The sequence below is a fragment of the Diaporthe batatas genome (genome assembly GCF_019321695.1).
Source record: "Diaporthe batatas strain CRI 302-4 chromosome Unknown Contig00003, whole genome shotgun sequence".
In the NCBI taxonomy this organism is placed as follows: Eukaryota; Fungi; Ascomycota; class Sordariomycetes; order Diaporthales; family Diaporthaceae; genus Diaporthe; species Diaporthe batatas.
In genome coordinates this window covers 1,576,570-1,594,942 of record NW_025408550.1, presented here as the reverse complement: position 1 = coordinate 1,594,942, position 18,373 = coordinate 1,576,570, and the positions used below count along the sequence as shown (strand labels likewise).

Here is an 18,373-nt window from a genome sequence, read left to right as displayed (position 1 = left end):
TGGAGCCACGGGGTTTCTTTGCGCCCCGAGGTGTTTTCTTTCAACACATTTATTTGGTCCTTTTTCCCGATCAGTTCTCACATTTTTTTGATGGGTTTTTTTCCCCTTCCCAGAAGGACGGAGCAATGGAGCAACAACAAGACGGTTCGCCGGGTCCGATCCCCAGATGAGCTTTTCAGATTCCTCATCGCCGGCCTTGCTTTTTCTTCCCCATCCATACTGCTTTAGCCGGAACCACACACCACCCCCTGTCAGACACACCAACACCAAGAGAAAGAGGACCCGACCCTCATCTTTCCCTTATCTTCTCTGACCAGCCAGAGCGCGAGACCCAAGGGACTTCTGCTTTTACCGGATCACGCACAACCAACAAAAAAATTCGGATCGTTTTCATTTTTCGGATGGGTCAAGAAGGGATCTTGTTCGGGCAAAGACAAAAACTAGGGGCAACATTGGGAAAAGCAGGGAATCACTTCTTTTATTTTTTTCCCCCGAGACGATGTATTTTCTTCGGAATCCTTTTCTTTTTCTTGTTTTGCCCTTTTCACACCTTTTCCATTTTTGTATTTTCGAGCACGGCGCCCAGGGGGAAAAACAACAGACATCACAGCCAGACAACATGGGACATGGCTAGGGTGCAAGGAGGGAGGGATTGGGAACCAGTAATCAGGGTCTTTTGTCATTTCTTTTTAGTTTCTGGAGGGGGTGGGAATTCGGTACCGGGGGGATATTGGGGATTCGGGTTGGGATGGGACACTTGATCTGGGGGGGAACAAACATGGGACGGGGGAAGATGGACTTCACACACTTTTGCTACGCGGACAGTAGCAAACAGCAGCAGCAGCAGACAGATTTCTTTTCTTCTTTTTTGGCATTGGATATGGACAGGTTTCATTTCCTCCACATTTTCACCCATGACTTTTTTCTGGCCTTTGCTTTCACCACCACCTCCCTCCCAACACCCACCCACCTCATGGCAAACGCATATTGGGTTTCATTGTTTTTTCGACGCACCAAAGTCTGCATGTCGTCTTACCGTTTTCATAGAAGTCATTGTTCATGATACCAGGGCCCCCGACACTAGGAGGATCTCCCAAGCATTACTCTTTTTAAAATCCGCCTACCAATGATATTGCATACCTCTTGATAAACTTTTTTCGTGTGTCTATTACCTCTTTCGCTTATGCATACCGTCTATGTATCCTGTCTACCTAGTCTTCCATACAAGTGTCGCATTATGCATAACGCGGACGCGGACGCGGGCGCGGGCCTTTTTTGAGCCGGGCCGACTCAGCGTCACATTCCGCCGGCGACATGTGTACATGCATACATGTTTTTTTTTTATAAAAAAAATGGTTTCGAAGCTTTCAAGGGCCTGAAGCCGTCTGCACAGGGAGAAACCCCACGGGCCCTCCGTAAGCTTGGCCTGCCTGGTAGGGAGGGAGGTGGGATCGGGGTTTTGCTTCCGCCTGTCCCCTCCCCTGGCGTTTCTATACCACAGTATGTATGTATGCAATAATCAACCTGGGATATCTATCTGCACCCCGCCCCGGCCAGCCTGGGTGGGCTGTGGTGTGAGTTTGGGAGCTAGGCCCAGCGCAGGGTGAGAGGCCGAGAAGCTTTTGTGTTGAAACGCGATCCCGCGGCCCTGGGTGGTTGTTTTGTTGGTTTTTGATCCCCCCCCGGCCGGGGGTGGATTTGGGGTTTTTTCGGTGGTCAGCTTGGGAGAGGGCCGCGGCTACATTACACTTGATTCCTTCCAAGGTTACCTCGGAAAGGGAGAAGACCGAAACCAAAACGGAGGGGAAAAAATAATAGGGTTGGGTTTGGGGGGCGGACAGAGATGAGGCGAGGCAGGGCGAGGCGAGGTGAGGTGAGGCGAAGGAAGGTCAGGGCTAGCTAGCTACCCCAGGGACCTCGGGACATGATAGAGATACAGATTGGGTGCTTATTAGGTTGGCGGGCGGCCGGTTGCAAGATCGGGTCCGAGTCTACATGCGTTAAACCCCCCCTGTGTGGTGCAGATGCGAGCCTGGGTAGGTATTTTCCCGAAGGATCGTAATTCCGGCACATGTCGTGTCGTCATGGGCCGTGCCTGGTGGCCTGGCCTTGCTGGGGAGAAAGCAAGACATGCTATGCATGTATGTATATATGTGTATATGTATGTATGTATGTATGTAAGTACATCGCAGGTGAGTCTCATGTACTGTCGCCATTACGGTAGCGTTCATCCGTCCCTCGTCCCCCGTCCCCCCCCCTGACGAAGGGAGTCGCCGCACGTCTAGACGGTCAGGCAGAGCGGGCGACAATGGACGGTGGTTGTGCGGTGGTAGTCGGCTCTTGCCTTGGGTGATATTGATGTCGTCGCTGTTTCTAAACATGGGCATGGCATGGGTGGTGGTGTAATGAGAACCCAGCCCTGCAGAGTTCCCCGAGCCCATCGCCCCGGCGGTGGGCTGGTGGACTGGTCCAGACCGAACCTTGTTGGCGCGGGCGAGACGTCCCGGACGCGTGGGCGTGGGTTCGGGGAGGAACCGGTGAGAAGGCTGCGTCGGGCCTGGGCGTTATATATGGGGACACGATCGAATATGATATGCCGACATGCTACGTACATAGGTAGGTTGCTATGCTTGGGTGAGGTGACGTTGGGAAGCGTGTTATGCGGTAGCATCTACATGTGACTTTAATAAGTTTTATTGTATGTGTAAGTCGATTCCTGGGTAGTCTCTGTCTGGCTAGACCACTGCTGGGTACGCTGGCCGTACCAACAAATCAGACAGCACATGTACTACTGTGCAGAAGAGGCGCGCCTAGGCTGCATCCAGTTAGGCGCACACCCTACCTGGGCAAGCTGGGCTGAGCTGGGGGAGGCTAAATAAGGTGCCTCGGTGCGGGCAAGGTGAGTAGCGGTCGGTTCCCGCAACGACGGGAAGAGGGGAAAGTCGTCAACGGCAACAACCAACAAGCCGCCTCCCACATCTGCCCAGCTACTGAAGTCCAGTCCCGGCGGCCTTGCGACTGACCGACTCTCCAGCACTAGCAAGGCTGCATGCGTAGTCCGTGTACTAAGTGGTGTGCACGCCTAGTGTGGGAAACGAGGCAAGCGAGGCGGTCGGGTTTTGGGGCGCCAATGAGGTATAAGCCCATTTGCTTATCTTGTATCTTTTGAGGGTCGGACGTGCTGATATGTGATGGAGGAAGGCCAGAAAAAGAGGGTGTCGTCTTGGCCCCTGGCGCGGGCAAAGGGTCATGACATGGGGGTTGCTTCCCCTCTTTTGGGGCCCCTTGTTCCCTTTGTGCATTGCATGCAAATCATCTACATAGTACTAGGCTATTGTCCATCTCGCATTTGTCGTCGCGGCTAGCCGTGTGTGTCAGTCAGTCAGGCCGATATGGTCGCCATCAGTTAGTTCCAGGCTAGGACCAAGTGCGTGCGCGCCAAACTTCAAACCCAGATCAGATCCCAAGCATCTCATCTAGTCTACTGTATCTTATCTTATCTTAGATGGTTGAAGAAAAAAAAAAAAAAAACTCAAATCAAATCCTCCGGCTTGCTATTGCGATTGATGTGGTGCTATATGTCTGCCTGTAACTTGGAAGTGATCCACTATGGCCTGCAGTGGTAGTAGGTATCCGTAGTCTAGTCTGTCTGTCTATCTATCTATCGTCTCTCTCTATCTGCCCTCGTGCCTGCCTACCTGGCTGTGGCTGCTCTGGTGCTTGCTCTGGTGCTCTGCTCTGCCCTGCCCGGCCTTGCGCAACCAACCGCCCGTCGACGACGAACAAGCAACCAACCCTCCCACTCGTGTAACCTCTGTGTGCCCGCCCAACCCTCGTCGCGGAGTCGAGCTGTTGCGGCCCATCGGAAGCCTTCCAGAAATTCCAGAAGCTGATCCCGTCGAGTCGTTGGCTTCAGTTCATCTCGCCTGTTCCTGCTCGTCTCCGCCTGAACCCGCCCGGGGCAGCTCGAGTTCCAATTCCTGATGAGACAAGACGCCACAAGCTTATCGCCGGGTTAACAACATCTGGGCGCCTGAACCAACCTACTAACCGGGCCCCTGGATTGGAGCTGCAAATGATGGCCCGTTCAGCCTTGATTGTGCCCGCCTGAGAATCAATTCGTCACCTACCACCGACCACCGCCCACCGACCACCGCCCACCGCCCTCCGCCCTCCGAACCGCCCATCACCAGCCACCCAAAGAGCAAGCCAGGACAAGGACAAGGACAGGCCAGCCCAGTCCACCACCACCACCACCACTGCTGCTGCTCCCTTGCCACCTCGTCCACCGGACAGACACAGGCCACACACAGTCATTCATTGCCTGTCACTGCCACTCGGGACGACGCGACCTCAGACGAGACGAGCCGACTGACCTATCCTCTGTCTTCTTCCCTCGGCCTGCATCCAGCCGACCAGTCCCTCATTACGTAACCCTTCGACTTCGATTTCGATTTCGACTTCAACCTCGCCCAAGCCAGAGAGAAGCCCGACCCTGAGCACGGGTCCGATTCCCAGGTTCAGAAAAAAATCAAGGCCCGGCGGTGACGGGGAATGGACGCCGGCCGAAAGAGGAGGAGCAGGAATTAGCTTTTGAGTCGAGAGCTATCTGCCCGCCACCCCAGCAGAGAGACCAAGCAGCAGCAGCAGCAGCAGCAGCAGCAGCGATCACCAGCAGCAGCTACGCCCGCGGCTGATTACCCGGGGAACCCTCCCGCCTCGCGCCGGAAGAAGATGCCGGAGAACTCCCTGCCTTCTCCGCAGATGCATCCAGCCAAGCGGTTGAGGCAGTCCTCGCCCGAGCGGCGCTCCGAAAAGGACTCGCCCCCGTCCCTCAACGTCGCCACCTCGGGCCCCTCCCCGGCCACCAGCGAGCAGCACGGCGACGGCCCGCCCCTCAGCGCCGGCCTCGGCGGCGGCTCCAAGCACGATGGCAGCCTCGCCGGCAGCGCCAGTGCAAAGGTCGGCCAGAGCAGCAACTTCCGGAACGTGAGTGCCTGCAACCGCTGCCGCCTCCGCAAGAACAGGTGCGACCAGAAGCTGCCGAGCTGCGCGAGCTGCGAGAAGGCCAATGTCGCCTGCGTTGGCTACGACCCCATAACAAAGAAGGAAATACCTCGCAGGTGAGTGGTCCAGGAGCTTATCCCCGTCTTCTCCCTCCCAGCAGCCACCGGATTCTGGGGGGCACCGAGGTTGACCTTGTGTGAATCAGCTATGTCTTCTATCTCGAGACGCGGGTGGACCAGCTCGAGGCGTTACTACGCGCAAATAACATCCCCTTCCCTCCAGCCAACGACCTAGAACACTGCTCACGCATGGGCGTCGACTCCGCATCTGTGAGGTCTCCAACAGAGGCTGCGGCGCCCGCACCTTCGGACACCATGGATAGTATCACCGCCGCCGGCGGTGCTGGTGACAGAAGCGACGAGGCCAGGCTGCAGAGGCTGGTGTCCAAGTCCGATATCACACACGGCAAGGAAGGCACAGCAAACCCGAGATATCTTGGGTCTACCTCCGGTGTATCTTTTGCGCGTGTCGTCTTTGCCGCTGTACAGTCGTCAGTCAATGACAACAAGTCTACTTCCGACAAGGCCGGGGTGCGCCCATACAAGCCCACGGGAGGAAACGGCAATTCCGGGATTGGTACCACTATGCGAGATTCCTTCTTCGGCCTGCACACAAAACCAACCATCCACCCTGCACCATTCCCGGACAGAGAGGTCGGCATGGCGTTGGTCAACCTGTACTTCGAGCATGCGAACCCACAGATACCTATCCTGCACAAGGTCGAGTTCATGAGGCTGTTCGAACAGGCTTACGCGGAGAACCCCCAGCGCGGGCCCAAGGAGCTATACATGTTGAACATGGTCTTCGCCATCGGTGGTGGAATCATCATGGGAGCCATGGCCAAGAACGAGACGCAGAACAGCCAGGCAAAGCCTGGCGAGGGGAAAATGTCTTCGAGGCAAGCGCAGCCAGAGGAGTACCACGCCAGCGCGATCGTCCACCTGGAGGCCTGTCTGAACAACAGCGGTGGTGGGCTGGAGGAGTTGCAAGCGGTGCTGCTCCTGGCAAACTTCGCACTGCTTAGGCCTGTTCCACCAGGCTTGTGGTACATTGTCGGTGTTGCCGTCAGGCTTGCAGTCGACCTTGGTCTGCATTATGAGGACGGCAAGGACGTCGATGCTGGCCTGAAGGAGGTTTCGGGGCCCCAATACGAGTTACAGCAGCGCGAGCGGGGCAGGAGAGAGTTCATCCGGGATGTAAGAAGGCGTCTCTGGTGGGCTACCTACTCCTTTGACCGCTTAGTGAGTATCTGCGTCGGCAGACCGTTTGGCATTTCGGACCAGGTCATCACGACCGAGTTCCCGTCCATTTTGGAAGACGTCTACGTCACTCCCGAAGGCTTCAAGGAGCCCCCTCCAGATCTCGCCGCTCAGCCCACATACAAACTCGTCGCACACCACTACTTCCGCCTGCGTCTGCTCCAGTCAGAAATCCTGCAGGTCTTACAGTACCAGCAAGCCCAAGCCGCGAGGGCCTCAGGTCAAAACGTCAAGAACCCTTACATGCACACCAGCCTCCCATCGCCCTTCCTCTCAAAGTACGAATCCTTCCGAGCATGGAGAATAGATATCGACAAGAGGTTATATCACTGGAAAGAATCCGCGCCAACAAAGCAGCGCACGGGTGTCGGTTTCTCCACCGAGTTCCTCGACCTCAACTACTGGCAGGCCGTGGTCATGCTGTACAGACAGAGTCTCAGCGTGCCTGCGATGTTCGAGGGCGAGTACAACACGTCGATGGAAGTCAACAGCCCCAATGTTCACAATGCCGAGCTTAGGGAAGACGAGGACAGAATATACCTGAAGGTTGCCGAGGCTGGGCAGAAGATCATGCGGCTGTACAGGCAATTACACATTGCCGGTGTCATCAACTACACCTACCTGGCCACACATCACATATTCATGGCGGGTATATCATACCTGTACGCGATATGGCACTCGCCAATCGTGCGAAGCCGTCTGGTGAGTACTACTACTACTTGTGAATCATGCATAGGCAAGCCCTACTGACAACATGGCACAGACAATGGATGAAGTAGATTTCACCATTCTCGCTGCAACATCGGTCTTCACAGACCTCAGCGAGAAGTGTCCCCCAGCTGAGGCATGCCGTGACGCAATTGACCGTACTGCGCGGGCAACCATCAGAATGGCCAACTCCACCGGTGGGTTCGGTCCCCAGGTCCTCCCCCACAAAAGGCAAGGATCAAGAGACAGCATGGACCAGCGTGACTGGGCAGCCAGGAGCGACACGGCCTCTACCAAAGGTCAAAGACATCCCCACCACCAAGGCGGCAGTGAACGCGGCCTCATGGCAGCATCGCAGTACGGCCTGCCAGGCATCGGGGATGCCTACGCCAACGCATCATCAAGCTCGCACCTGCCGCCAATACAGTCTGCGCTGCAGCGAATGAACTCACTCCCGAACCTCAAGGCGGAATCGGACGGGTTCTCGATGATGCGGTCCGTCCCGGGCGGGCCGCGCAGCAGCGTCACCGCACCCGAGGCCGGAAACAGCCCCGACGCCTCCGCGATAGATCCGTCGTTGATGCCATCCCCGACCGCGGTGCGCACGCCGCCAGGCGTGGGCTCGCCCTCGTCCAACACAACCGGCTCCGCAGCACGCCGGCCAAATATGTCCCAGCTGCCGCCAGCTACCACAGCCGCTCAGATGGCGGCGTTCCTGGCACAGTCGCAGGGGCCGCATCAACACCAACAGCAGCAGCAGCAGCAGGCAGGCGGCTTCTCGCCCGCGCGGCAGCTCAACTTTGGCGACCTACAGGGCATGGACTTCCTGAACCAGGTCACGGGCAACGGCAACGGCAACCTGCCCGACGGCGTCGAGGAGAACCAGAACGGGGACTTTGGGTTCGGGCTCGGCTGGGAGGGCCTGCACCACGACTTTAGCGACGGGCAGCAGTATGACCTCTTCGACGGGTTCTTCTTTGGCGGCCAGCAGGGCGGAGCCGGGTCCAACGGCGTGCTGTGATCAGATCACTGGTGGTGGTGACGAGAAGCCCATGGACAGAATACTGTATCGAGAAGAACGGGGAAGAGGAAAGAAGAAAAGGACCATACAAGATTTGCAACAACGACTGGAACAAGCTGGTACGGCCCCAACGGTTTTTGGTTCTTGGTTCGGAAGGATTGGGAAGGGGGTCCGAGGGGCGCACCGTGTAATGATGATATCCCCCCCCTTTGCGTGCGCGGCAGGGCTGGCAGCACGCGTGTTTTCTTGTTCCCGGCCCGAATGTTCATCAGACAGACAGACTACCAGGTCTCTCAGTGTGTATATGGGAAAGTCGGAAAGGGGCATATGGTATGGTGGAATGGGAAGGCGGAGGATGGCCGTTGTGCTTTATTTTTATTTTTTTTCCCTTTTAATTTCCCTTCCATCATTTCCTTGCCCTCTCTCTCTATCTCTCTGTCTTGGCCTCTCTTTATCTCTCGTTTTCCTCCTTTGCGCCCTCCTCTCTGCCCAATTTATACCCTCCTGCCCTCTGTGGTGGACGAACTCTTGGGCTTTTTTTCTTATTGTTTTATTTTCATATTGCATCATCCACTGTCATCCATTACCTATCTACCCGCCTCGAATCATCATCATCATCATCATCTATCTCACTACCGTTTCATCCACACCTCATATTCTTATTTTTATCTTATCAGCGAAGATATCTTGGTCAGACGTTGAAACGGATGAGGACATGAAAGCAGAAAATAACTTTTTTTGTTGTGTTCTTTGGTGTTGGCTGCACACAAACACACATAAGGGAAGGAAGGGGATTCGGGAAAAGCAAGGGGCGGGCAGGCAGGCGGGCAGGGCGCGGCACGTTGGGAAGAGAGGATAGATGGAGGAAGGGAATCATATCATCTATCCTCTACTAGATGGGGACTTGGGAAATGATGAATGCACACACACACACGCACATAACGCACACGTTGAGGTGGCCAGCAAGCAAGCAAGCAAGCAGCGGGTGAAATACTTGGCGACCGGGTCAATTGTTCACTCGTACACACACACACACTTACACACACACACACATAGCTAGCTTGCTGGAGCAAGGGGAAGAGGGGGGTGCGTTACAGTTGTGGTGAAAAATCGTGATTACGAGAGCATTCTATGAGAGAGCGCCGCCAAATTTCTTCCTTGCCCCTCCCCCACAAGCCTAGATTCGTGATACAGTGAAAACCAGTCCGGCCAACAACATCGCGAAGTAAAACACAAAAGTGTAAAAAAAAAAAAAAAAAAAGAGGAAGAGGAGATTTCTGTGATTTTTTAGCTTGTGTCCCTATAAACCCCGGCCAGAAGAAGCCCTGACAAAGGCAGCCTAACGCCGGTAAGATGCAAGAAAGGGTTGGCGGTTGTGTACCGTATGTGTGTCGTGGCCGCCCGGCGTCAACCCGATATGGGCCGCGCCTGCACACACACATCGTGGCTGTCTCTTTTTATAATAACACATCCCAACCCAAAGGTATCTCGTGATCATGACCCGAAGGCACCCACTCACTCCTGTCGCGTGAGCCTGCTGTCCATGTCGTGTTCTTGTTTTTGTACAAAACGGTCCCAACACGGCCCCTCCCCCAAGACGCCTCGGCACCAGCCTGGCCGTGGTGGCGAGCTTGGACAATTCCCGGGGTGGTGTCCATCCTGGCGCTTGGGTTGTTGTTTGCCCTCTCTTTTTGTCCCCCCCAAACCCTCCATTCAACCTGTTTCTTACTTAGAAGGCGGCACGTTCCCTCCGCGCGGGACGGTCGTCCATCCTCCGGTCAGACATCTGGGAGAACGGGTCGCTGTTGTCCCTGCCGCCGCGGCCGCCACGGCCGCCACCACCACGACCGCCGAACCCGCCGCGGCCGCCGCCCCTGCCGCCGTCACGGCCGCCGAAGCCTCCACGGCCCTCGTCCCTATCCCTCACATCCTCGACTGTGATGCCGTCCATCCGCCGCAGGCGGGGCACGGCATTCATCAGCCTCGTCGAGACCGGGGGTGGCTCCCGGCGGCCGCCCTGGGTCGTCACCCAGTGGTTGACCGCGTCGATCTGGTCCTGGGTGGTGTCCCTGGCGCTGATGATGTACTTCTCGTACGCCTCCCTCATGACGCCGAAGCGCACGCGGCGCATGGCGTGGGCGACCTCGCTGAAGTTCTTGGGCTCCTGGCCCTCCTGTGCGTTGCGGGTGTCGAACGCGGCGCACTCGAGGCCGTCGTGGCGCTTGATGGGGAGCCCGGGCAGCTTGTGCCTCGCCTCTGGGATCTCGCCCTTCCTGATGATGATCCAGCCCTGTCCTGACTTGTTCGCCCGCCCCGTCCGGCCTAGTCTGTGGATGTACTGGTCACGGGTCGGGGGCACGCCGAACTGGATGACGTGGGTGACATTTGGGAAGTCCATTCCTCTGGCGGTCACGTCTGACGAGATGAGAATGGCGGACTTGGCCTTCCTGAAGTTATCGGCGACTCTCGACCGCTGCCTCTGATCGAGGCCCGAGTGGATGGCGTAAGTGGGTGGCAGGGATCTGAGGGAGCGGCTGAGGAACTGGAATGTCTCGTCCATGAGCTTGACAGTGGCCGTGTTGTTGAAGAAGGCCATGACCTTGACGGGGTCAGACCCGTACTCGCCGTTCTGTGCCCTCTCGATGATCTCCAGCATGGTGGGGACGAAGTGCTCGTAGCCTTCCACGGGGACGATGTTCTGCGGGACCCTCTCGTGCGTAGGAGCCTCGTCGGCCTTGATGGTCTGCACGAACTGGAACTTGTTGGCATCGACGTAGACACGCGCAATCTGCACGACGTCCTTGGGGATGGTGGCCGAGAACAGCATGGTCTGGCGGGACTTTTGCCTGCGGTCGGGCAGCAGGCGCACGATCTGCTGCAGCTCCTTGTCGAAACCCACGTCCAGCATCCGGTCGGCCTCGTCCAGGACCAGCGCCTCCAGGTTGGGTGCGTCGATACCGCTGTACTCGTCGCTCAGCAGGTCCATGAGCCGGCCGGGCGTGCCGACCAGCAGGTGGCAGCCCTCGTGCTTGGTCCTGCGCAGCATCATCTGCTTGTTCATCCCACCGACAGCGGTCTGCACCTTGACACCGGTGTGGCGGCAGAGCTTCTGGGCCTCGGCGCCGATCTGCTCTGCGAGCTCTCTTGTGGGGGAGATGATGATGGCCCGGACGTTGGTCGCGTCGGCACGGTCAAAGCTACGGGATCCGAGCGAGGGGTCGCTCGCAATGATCCTCTGGATTGTAGGGACAAGGAAACCAATGGTCTTGCCAGTACCGGTCCTGGCCTGGGCGACACTGTGCAAGGCGGTTGTCAGTCTGAGTTGCGACGCAGCAGATGCATCATGGGGTATCAGCGTGTAGGGGCAGTACTTACATGTCTTTTCCTTGCAGGGCAGGGTTTATGCTCATGGACTGGACATCTGTCATGGATTCGTAGCGCATGTCATCGACAATGGCCTTGATGATGTTGGGGTGGACGCCGAGCGACTCGAGGTCGGCGAATCGGGTGACGAGACCGGACTGGTTGCCGCCATCTTGGGGCTGGGCGGCGGCGGCGGCGCTTGAGTAATTCCTCGAAATGATCTGGCGGCTGATTGAGGTGGAAAGAACGGCGGGCTTATAGGAAGTGGATGGCTTGGGCGAGGCGCTGAAGACCAGACCCGAGAGTGAGGAGGGAGACGCGCGCAGGCCGCGACATGTTCGGGCCTGCCGCAGCAACTGCCTCTTCAACATCTTGGGAATGAAAGGCAGGGTTGAGCAAGGGATGGGATGGAAGTGTGCTGTCTTGTGAACGCAGCTAGCCCTCAAAGTCCAAGAAACAAAAACTGATTGAGGTCAGGAAGGCCGTGGCGAGAGGTGACAGTCCCAGGAATCCCAACTGCAGGAAAGTTTTGCGCGGATGAGAAGCACATATGGGAAAGTTCAGGTGCGGGTACAAGGGACCTGACGGAAAAAGTCGTTATCGATTACGAGGCGATACGACCCCTGCCATTCTCCCCACCCCTGTCCCCCTCGACGACCCACCTGCCACCCAAGCAGCAATGCATTCAATCCATCTGCACATTTACTGTCACAATTGAAAACACATGTCTACTATTAGTTCGACGTCCATGGAGACGTTCCTTCTAGGACATGGGCCAAAGTATACGGTTCTGCATCATCATTCCAGAGAATCGAGCACCGTACACCCTGGCTTTTGACCATTTTTTGCAGCTCGTCCCGGATTGCCCTGCGACCCCAGTACTCATCTGACCTGACCGCGCCGTTCTTCCACAGGTCTAGCACGAATTCCTCCAGCAGCGGGGTGGCGCTTCTCCAGGCGCCGCCGCCAAAGAAGGCCTTCAAAAGTGTCCCGCTGGGCTCCAATCGCCACTCACTGTCTGTGAGCGATCGCCCCTGCCAGAGGTTGTCGTTGATGGCCAGGCGCTTCAGGCTGGCGGGTAAGACCTCAGAGAGCGGGGGCGCATCCCGCGGCTCCGTCGTGCCATACAACACCCCCAGGGAGATCTCAAGGTCCTCCAGGCAGGACAGATTGCCCAGTTGGAGGAGGTTCTCCCTACCGGATGCTCTTGCGAGTCCCAACAATGGGCTGTTATCTGGGCTGTATCGGACAACCAGTTGTCTGAGTGTGTCGCAGACGTGACCAAGTGCTGACTGTAAATAGTCGAGGTTGACACCTGGGGTTGTTGGCTTCGTGCAGTCGTAGACAAGAGACCGGAGACCAGGCGTTTGCCTCAGCAGGAACTCGACTGTGCTTGTGGAGGCCCGCTGATGGTACTCCTGACCAGTCTGGCCAGGCTGTCGTCCTGTTGGACATCAAGACTGAGCGGTGATCGGATCCCCTGCTCAACCCATTTCTTCGCAAGCCACAGGAAGTGCAAGTGGCTGCTGATATTGATATCCACCCTCCTGATGCACCGGGCGTAGTCAGGTTCCTTGAGAATGAGCTCCAGGAGCCGGGTAACACTCGGAGGGCTCCTCGGGGTTTCCTGCCACGTCCCATGTTATCTTGACAAGCCGAAAAAGCAAAAGGTGAGCCTCTGAGTAAAGAAGCTTGGACGTCTTGGAAAGACTGAGTAGATCACGGCCACTGAGTCCAGAGGAGATTTGCTCAAGGAGCTCGACCGGCACGCGATCCAAGGAGGCTGTCATGGTGTACCATATGACGAGCCTGGCACTGGCATTGAAGAGTCGACTGGGGTTTTGCGGCGTGATCTTCTTGTTATGCGGGGATAATTCAACCTTGTCAACATATATATGCTGTTGGTTGCACCAACATGCAGTAATGACTAATACAATAAACATCGATAAGTATGTCGCCAGGAGCATTGCCTTTCCGCCATCAGTTAATCCCGGGCAAGGCCGGCGAGACGAAGACCGGAACCAGATGTTGGACGGCTTCAGTGGAGGGTTGCCTCTGGCTAGATTCCCAGGTATTCATGTCCGCCAGTAATGTTTCTAGAACTCCAGATCATTCGAATCTGCAACATTGAAGACTCCCATATCATTAAACAGAATATACCAAAGCTACATGCACAAAGCAACACAGTACCTGAGGGCGGAGTGGCACCAAGTTCTCCAATGCTCACGGTCCAGCGAGTCTGAGAGTGTCAAGTAAAAGATTAATACTTCAAGGCTTGAATTGCCTGTATATATATTGGAAGAGTTGAGCATTTAACTGTGAATCAGACCCAAAAGTGAAAACGTAGCTTTGCATGTAGCCGTTCCAGATTTCTAACTTTGATTGGACACCTGGGGTCAAGTTTCTTCCAAAGAACACTTCCGAGGGCCACACGACAATCTTTCGCTCTAGAAAATGGTCTTTTTCTTTTTGTATGGTATTCTATTTACGCTGGAGTAAAATCTGATCGACCGAAATAGCAAGGCTTGTAACCCACCGACCTCTATGCAAAACCAACGCCACAAAAAACTAGCAGCATGCCCCAAAAGGAGATGACACCGGAGGAGAGAGGAGGTGAGGATCTCAATCACCACCACCACCACCACCACCACCACCACCACCACATTCCTCCCCACTACCGCCCCCGCCCCCACAACACCTGTGCCTCTCCGACCTCGCCTCCCGTATCCCGTCGCTGATCCCCTTGACCAGGCCGTCGGCCGTGTACGCGACGACGTTGGTGACGAGGTGCCCGACCCTCGCGCCGCCGTGGTTGTAGATGACGCCCGACAGCCGCACCCCGCCCTTGCCCACGCCGTAGCCCAGCTCCCCGGAGTGCTTGACGACCTGCTCGGTGACCTTGTACTCGCGCTCGAGGCGGCCCGCGCGGCCCAGCAGCACCAGGACGTACGCCCACAGCATGTGCAGCGGGACCAGCAGCTGCAGCCACGCGGCGTGCAGGAGCCTCTGGGCCAGGGTCCACCCGGCCTCGCCCATGGCCCCGCTGCTGGCCCCGAGGTAGTAGTAGCCGTACCCTGATGGTGGTGGTGGTGTTGTTGTTGATGATGAGGACGAGGAGGACGACGTGGATGATGATGATGGGTAGGGCGGCGCCCCCGGCTGCCGTGACGTCGGCGTCCTGTGCGCCTCCTCCCACAGGGACGGCGGCATGGCCCTTATCAACTCCGTCCGCTCGTGCTTGTCGAGGTCGTCCGGGAGCCCGTGGACCAGCCAGGCGACGCCCTGGACGTACGCCTTGCGGTCGATCCTGCCCGCGGCGGCGTGGCCCTGCAGTGACGAGGGCCTACCGTCTGACAGAGAGTTGTTGACCAGCAGCTGGCCTATGCACGAGAAGTCAGCACTTTTGGCCCGCTGTTGTTGAGTGGAGAGGGTGGTGGGGGGGGGGGGGGGTTAAGGATGGGATGAGGCGGGCTCTTACCCTGCAGGCCGCAGAACCTGTTGATCCCAAAGCTCTGATCTACCTCCTCATAATGCGGCGGCTCGGCCATCCTCCTCTGCGCCTGCGCCTGCGAGTGGGCGGCGGCGACGCGCTTCTCGCCGCGGTTGCTGTGCTGCTGCATCTCGACGGCGGTGGTGCTGGTGGTCCTAGACACGACAGTTGTGCTGCGGGCTGCTGTGGCACCCTCGTGCGAGGCGGCGACGCCCATCGTGTTGGACGAGATCTCGTAAAAGTACGAGGCCCAGCTCCGGATGCTCACGGAGCGGCGGATGGTGTTGAGCGGGCCCAGGCTGCTCTTGACGGCGGACGGCAGGTTGTCGAGGATGTCCGAGAGGGACGGCGGGTGGGTGAGCAGCGAGCTTGTCTCCGGGTCCGAGGGGGAGGACTCGAAGGCCATTGGGTGGTGGAAGGAGTTGTGGGAGGAGCGGTAGTGCTGGTGTTGTTGGTGTTGCTGGTGCGTGGTGGTGGTGATGGCTGCGGATGCCGCCCGCTCCGGGTGGTGGTGGTGACGAGGGTGAGGGTGCTCTAAGTCACGGGAGTCCTTGTCTTGGACGATGACAGGTTGCTGTAATTGATGCATCATATGGCCACTTGCGAGAGCGCGCAAGGGCGATACTAGATATACAAAGTGTTGGGTTTAGGCCGAGTCTGTCGGCTATGCAAAAGAGAACCTGCGAGGCGCCGCGCGGAAGTAACCTCTATGGCTGGGAAGACGGACCCAGCATTGTCACTGTCCGGGTTGAGAACGGGCCTCCTGGCTTCAGTCAGAGGCCGGAATAAACTCGAGTATGGACAGATAGCTCTTAAGGATGTCTTGTAATACCAGCCAACATGTGACACGGCATAGGAAAGGATCACCAGAGAGGAGAGAGGGCGGAATAGGATATGGGTTAGGTAGAAGGGGAGGCTAGATAAGAAAAAGTGAGGACGGATTCGGAGGGATGAGATGAGGCAAGAGAAAACCGTTGAGATGAAGGCGCCTCACTAGCTGCTGCTGCATGGACTGGGCAGTCCCCAACCTAGACAGACTTTATTAGCAAGCAGGCATGTACGGAGATACATGAGTGTGTAAGTGCAGTGCACCTGCATGTGCCCGTGTGCAGAATCAGATAGATAGGTAGAAGTGTCTGCAGTTGCGTGATGAAGAGAGGGACCGCACAATCTCCAGGACATGATCTTGTGATTGGTGTCCGTCAGCCGGTGCTTGTGTCAGTCCGTGGAGGCTCCTGATTTTTTTGATTTTTTTTGCCTCCCCTTCGGTTTCCCATTCTCTCCCTGTCCAGTCTATTTTCTCTTCTGTTTTGCCCTGGATCGAACTGTGGTGTCAGACGTCTACAAGCCAGACCCCTGCCCAGGTCGAGCAAGCTCAGGTTCAGAAGCATGTGAAAATGGGGGGCCACCAGGCATGGGATGGAATGCAAGTAATCCCTCTTGGGCTTATCCACCCGCCGTCCTTGGCTGCCCTGTGACTCTGAGCCTGTTAACTGCTGCACCCATTTAACCCATGCTCTCTTATCTCGGCTGCTGCATCATAGCGGGGCACCATCGTATTCTGGGCGGGCCGCTGGGCTGCGAGGCTCAAAGGATCCCCTGACGCGCAGGCTGGCTGACGGGCAGACGGGTCAAGGGGGAGGGAGCAACGTGGGTCCGTCCTCTCCCCCGTTCGGACGACTTCAATTCGGGCTTTGAGACCCTGATGACGATACTTTCCATGAGTCTGACGATGCCTCGGGACTAGGTCACACACCAACACAGGCCACCTGCTCTGCGTAAGGCCGGCTTCCGTTTTCATTGTCCTTGCCAGCCACCAGAACCGACTGGGCTGGATAATGCCTGCTACTAGTCTTAGTTCTGTTGACAAGCTCTAGGTGCTGTGTCCTGTCCAGACTAGAAGGCCGCCTGTTGCCCAGGCGACTTTGACAACAGCCGAGCAGACACGAGTGCTCAGGAATGCATCTCGGCATGGCCTGCGCGCCCTTTGCCCCTTATGTGATACACACAACAGAGACATAATGATGATGAGCCTTATTCCAAATCCAGAATGCCCCAAGGGAACAACGAACGTCCGTAATAGAAGAATCCATTCGCCTTTACAAACTTGTTTGTCGATCCGAAGGAGTAACCGTTGCGCCTCGCCGCTGCGAAACAGAGTAGTACAATGCGTGACGTTTCCCTTCTAGGGAACCAAGAAATACCGCCCATCCCTTCCCTCTCCATGCATGCATCCCCCACGACCCGTCACTGTTTGAACCGCCGACTGTGCCCCCTTCACTGGGCCACGCCGGCCGATGCGGCCTTCTCGGCCGCGATCTTGGCCTCCATCTTCCGCCTCGCCGCGAGGATCATCTCGTCCCGCCTCTTCTGCAGCAGTGACTGCCGTTCGTCCTTGCTATTGCTCCACGCCTTCTGACCGGCGGCATCGCCCGACGCCCCGGCCTCGCCCCCTTCTTGCTGCTGCTTGACCTTGTCCTCCAGGTTGTACCTCTGGATCAGGTTCGGCTGCGCCGGCTTCTCCGACGCCTTCCGGGCGCCCGTCGCCGATGACGATGACGACGAGGCCCCGTTAGAGCCCGGCGGTGGCGGGGGTTGGAAGGTGATTGGCGGCTAGAGAGGAAAACAGGACAACAAAAAGTCAGATATATATGTCATTGTTATTCTTGAGGGATCCAGACCAGGGGATATCACGTAGCAATTCAATCAACGTACCGTCTCCATCCTCCCGGAGAGTATCTTCTCCGTCGTGGCCGCGACGCTGCCCCCGTTCCGCTGCAGGTCCCACAGGATGGTCCTCCGGTCCACCTGCGGGAACATCTGCTGGATCCTCTCGACCGCCGCCTCGCGCTGCCTCATCTGCGACAGCGAGTCGCGCGGCCCCTGCTGGTTGTTGCCGCCCCCCGGCGACGAGAAGAACAGGTACCGCACAATGAGACCCGACAGCACCAGTATTACCACCAGCGACGGCAGGTTGATCTGGTCGTTGGCCATCTTGTTGGTATTTGGGGTTTGCCCCGTTGCGACCCACACACACCCTCGAGAACAATTCCGTACGTCGGAGGGGGAAGGGGGGAGGGAGTGGAGGTTTCAGTCGGGACGTCGAATCGCTGCGTGTGCGCCCCTTCGAAGAGAGCTCTCCTGGTTACAGCTCGTGCACACGTGGCCCAGGTGAATCGGTGCTCGGTCTGATGTTGCAGCAGAATGGCAATCGTTGGCCCCTCTGCGGAATGTTCCCACCGGGTCGTGTAATACTATTGGCGGGCTAGTGAGTATATGCCGGTGATATCGTTACCAGTGGGGATGCTGAGCTCGAGGCAACGGATTCTGGGACCGCGATGGTGATCGAGATGGCGCGAGAGCCAGGTCCGTCAGAACAGCTTTCGGGCCCGACAGCTTGGTGGAGATGCCTACTTAAAGCTCTGTGGGGCTTCTTTCAACCTGCCGTCATAACGGGGCAGGGTT

At 57.1% G+C, this 18,373-nt stretch overlaps 4 protein-coding genes across 4 annotated transcripts; 1 reads left to right on the top strand and 3 right to left on the bottom strand.

Annotated features, from left to right (window-relative positions):
* Positions 1 to 3,731: 3,731 nt before the first annotated feature.
* Positions 3,732 to 9,126, top strand: KVR01_003457 (uncharacterized protein). Its single transcript, XM_044782271.1, has 3 exons — positions 3,732 to 5,123; positions 5,213 to 7,028; positions 7,090 to 9,126. The coding sequence occupies exons 1-3, from the start codon at positions 4,735 to 4,737 to the stop codon at positions 8,053 to 8,055; spliced, it is 3,171 nt and encodes a 1,056-aa protein (XP_044648472.1). The 5' UTR covers positions 3,732 to 4,734; the 3' UTR covers positions 8,056 to 9,126.
* A 26-nt stretch (positions 9,127 to 9,152) lies between these two features.
* KVR01_003259 (uncharacterized protein) lies at positions 9,153 to 11,955 on the bottom strand. Its single transcript, XM_044787829.1, has 2 exons — positions 11,431 to 11,955; positions 9,153 to 11,351 (listed from the first exon to the last, which is right to left on the bottom strand). Exons 1-2 carry the CDS (start codon positions 11,787 to 11,789, stop codon positions 9,785 to 9,787), a joined length of 1,926 nt encoding a protein of 641 aa, XP_044648274.1. The 5' UTR covers positions 11,790 to 11,955; the 3' UTR covers positions 9,153 to 9,784.
* Positions 11,956 to 13,864: 1,909 nt separating this feature from the next.
* Positions 13,865 to 16,015, bottom strand: KVR01_003919 (uncharacterized protein). Its single transcript, XM_044794520.1, has 2 exons — positions 14,897 to 16,015; positions 13,865 to 14,798 (listed from the first exon to the last, which is right to left on the bottom strand). The coding sequence occupies exons 1-2, from the start codon at positions 15,498 to 15,500 to the stop codon at positions 14,041 to 14,043; spliced, it is 1,362 nt and encodes a 453-aa protein (XP_044648934.1). The 5' UTR covers positions 15,501 to 16,015; the 3' UTR covers positions 13,865 to 14,040.
* A 108-nt stretch (positions 16,016 to 16,123) lies between these two features.
* On the bottom strand, positions 16,124 to 18,302 carry KVR01_003147 (uncharacterized protein). The gene is made up of 2 exons (XM_044794997.1): positions 17,624 to 18,302; positions 16,124 to 17,521 (listed from the first exon to the last, which is right to left on the bottom strand). The coding sequence occupies exons 1-2, from the start codon at positions 17,900 to 17,902 to the stop codon at positions 17,186 to 17,188; spliced, it is 615 nt and encodes a 204-aa protein (XP_044648162.1). The 5' UTR covers positions 17,903 to 18,302; the 3' UTR covers positions 16,124 to 17,185.
* Positions 18,303 to 18,373: the final 71 nt, after the last annotated feature.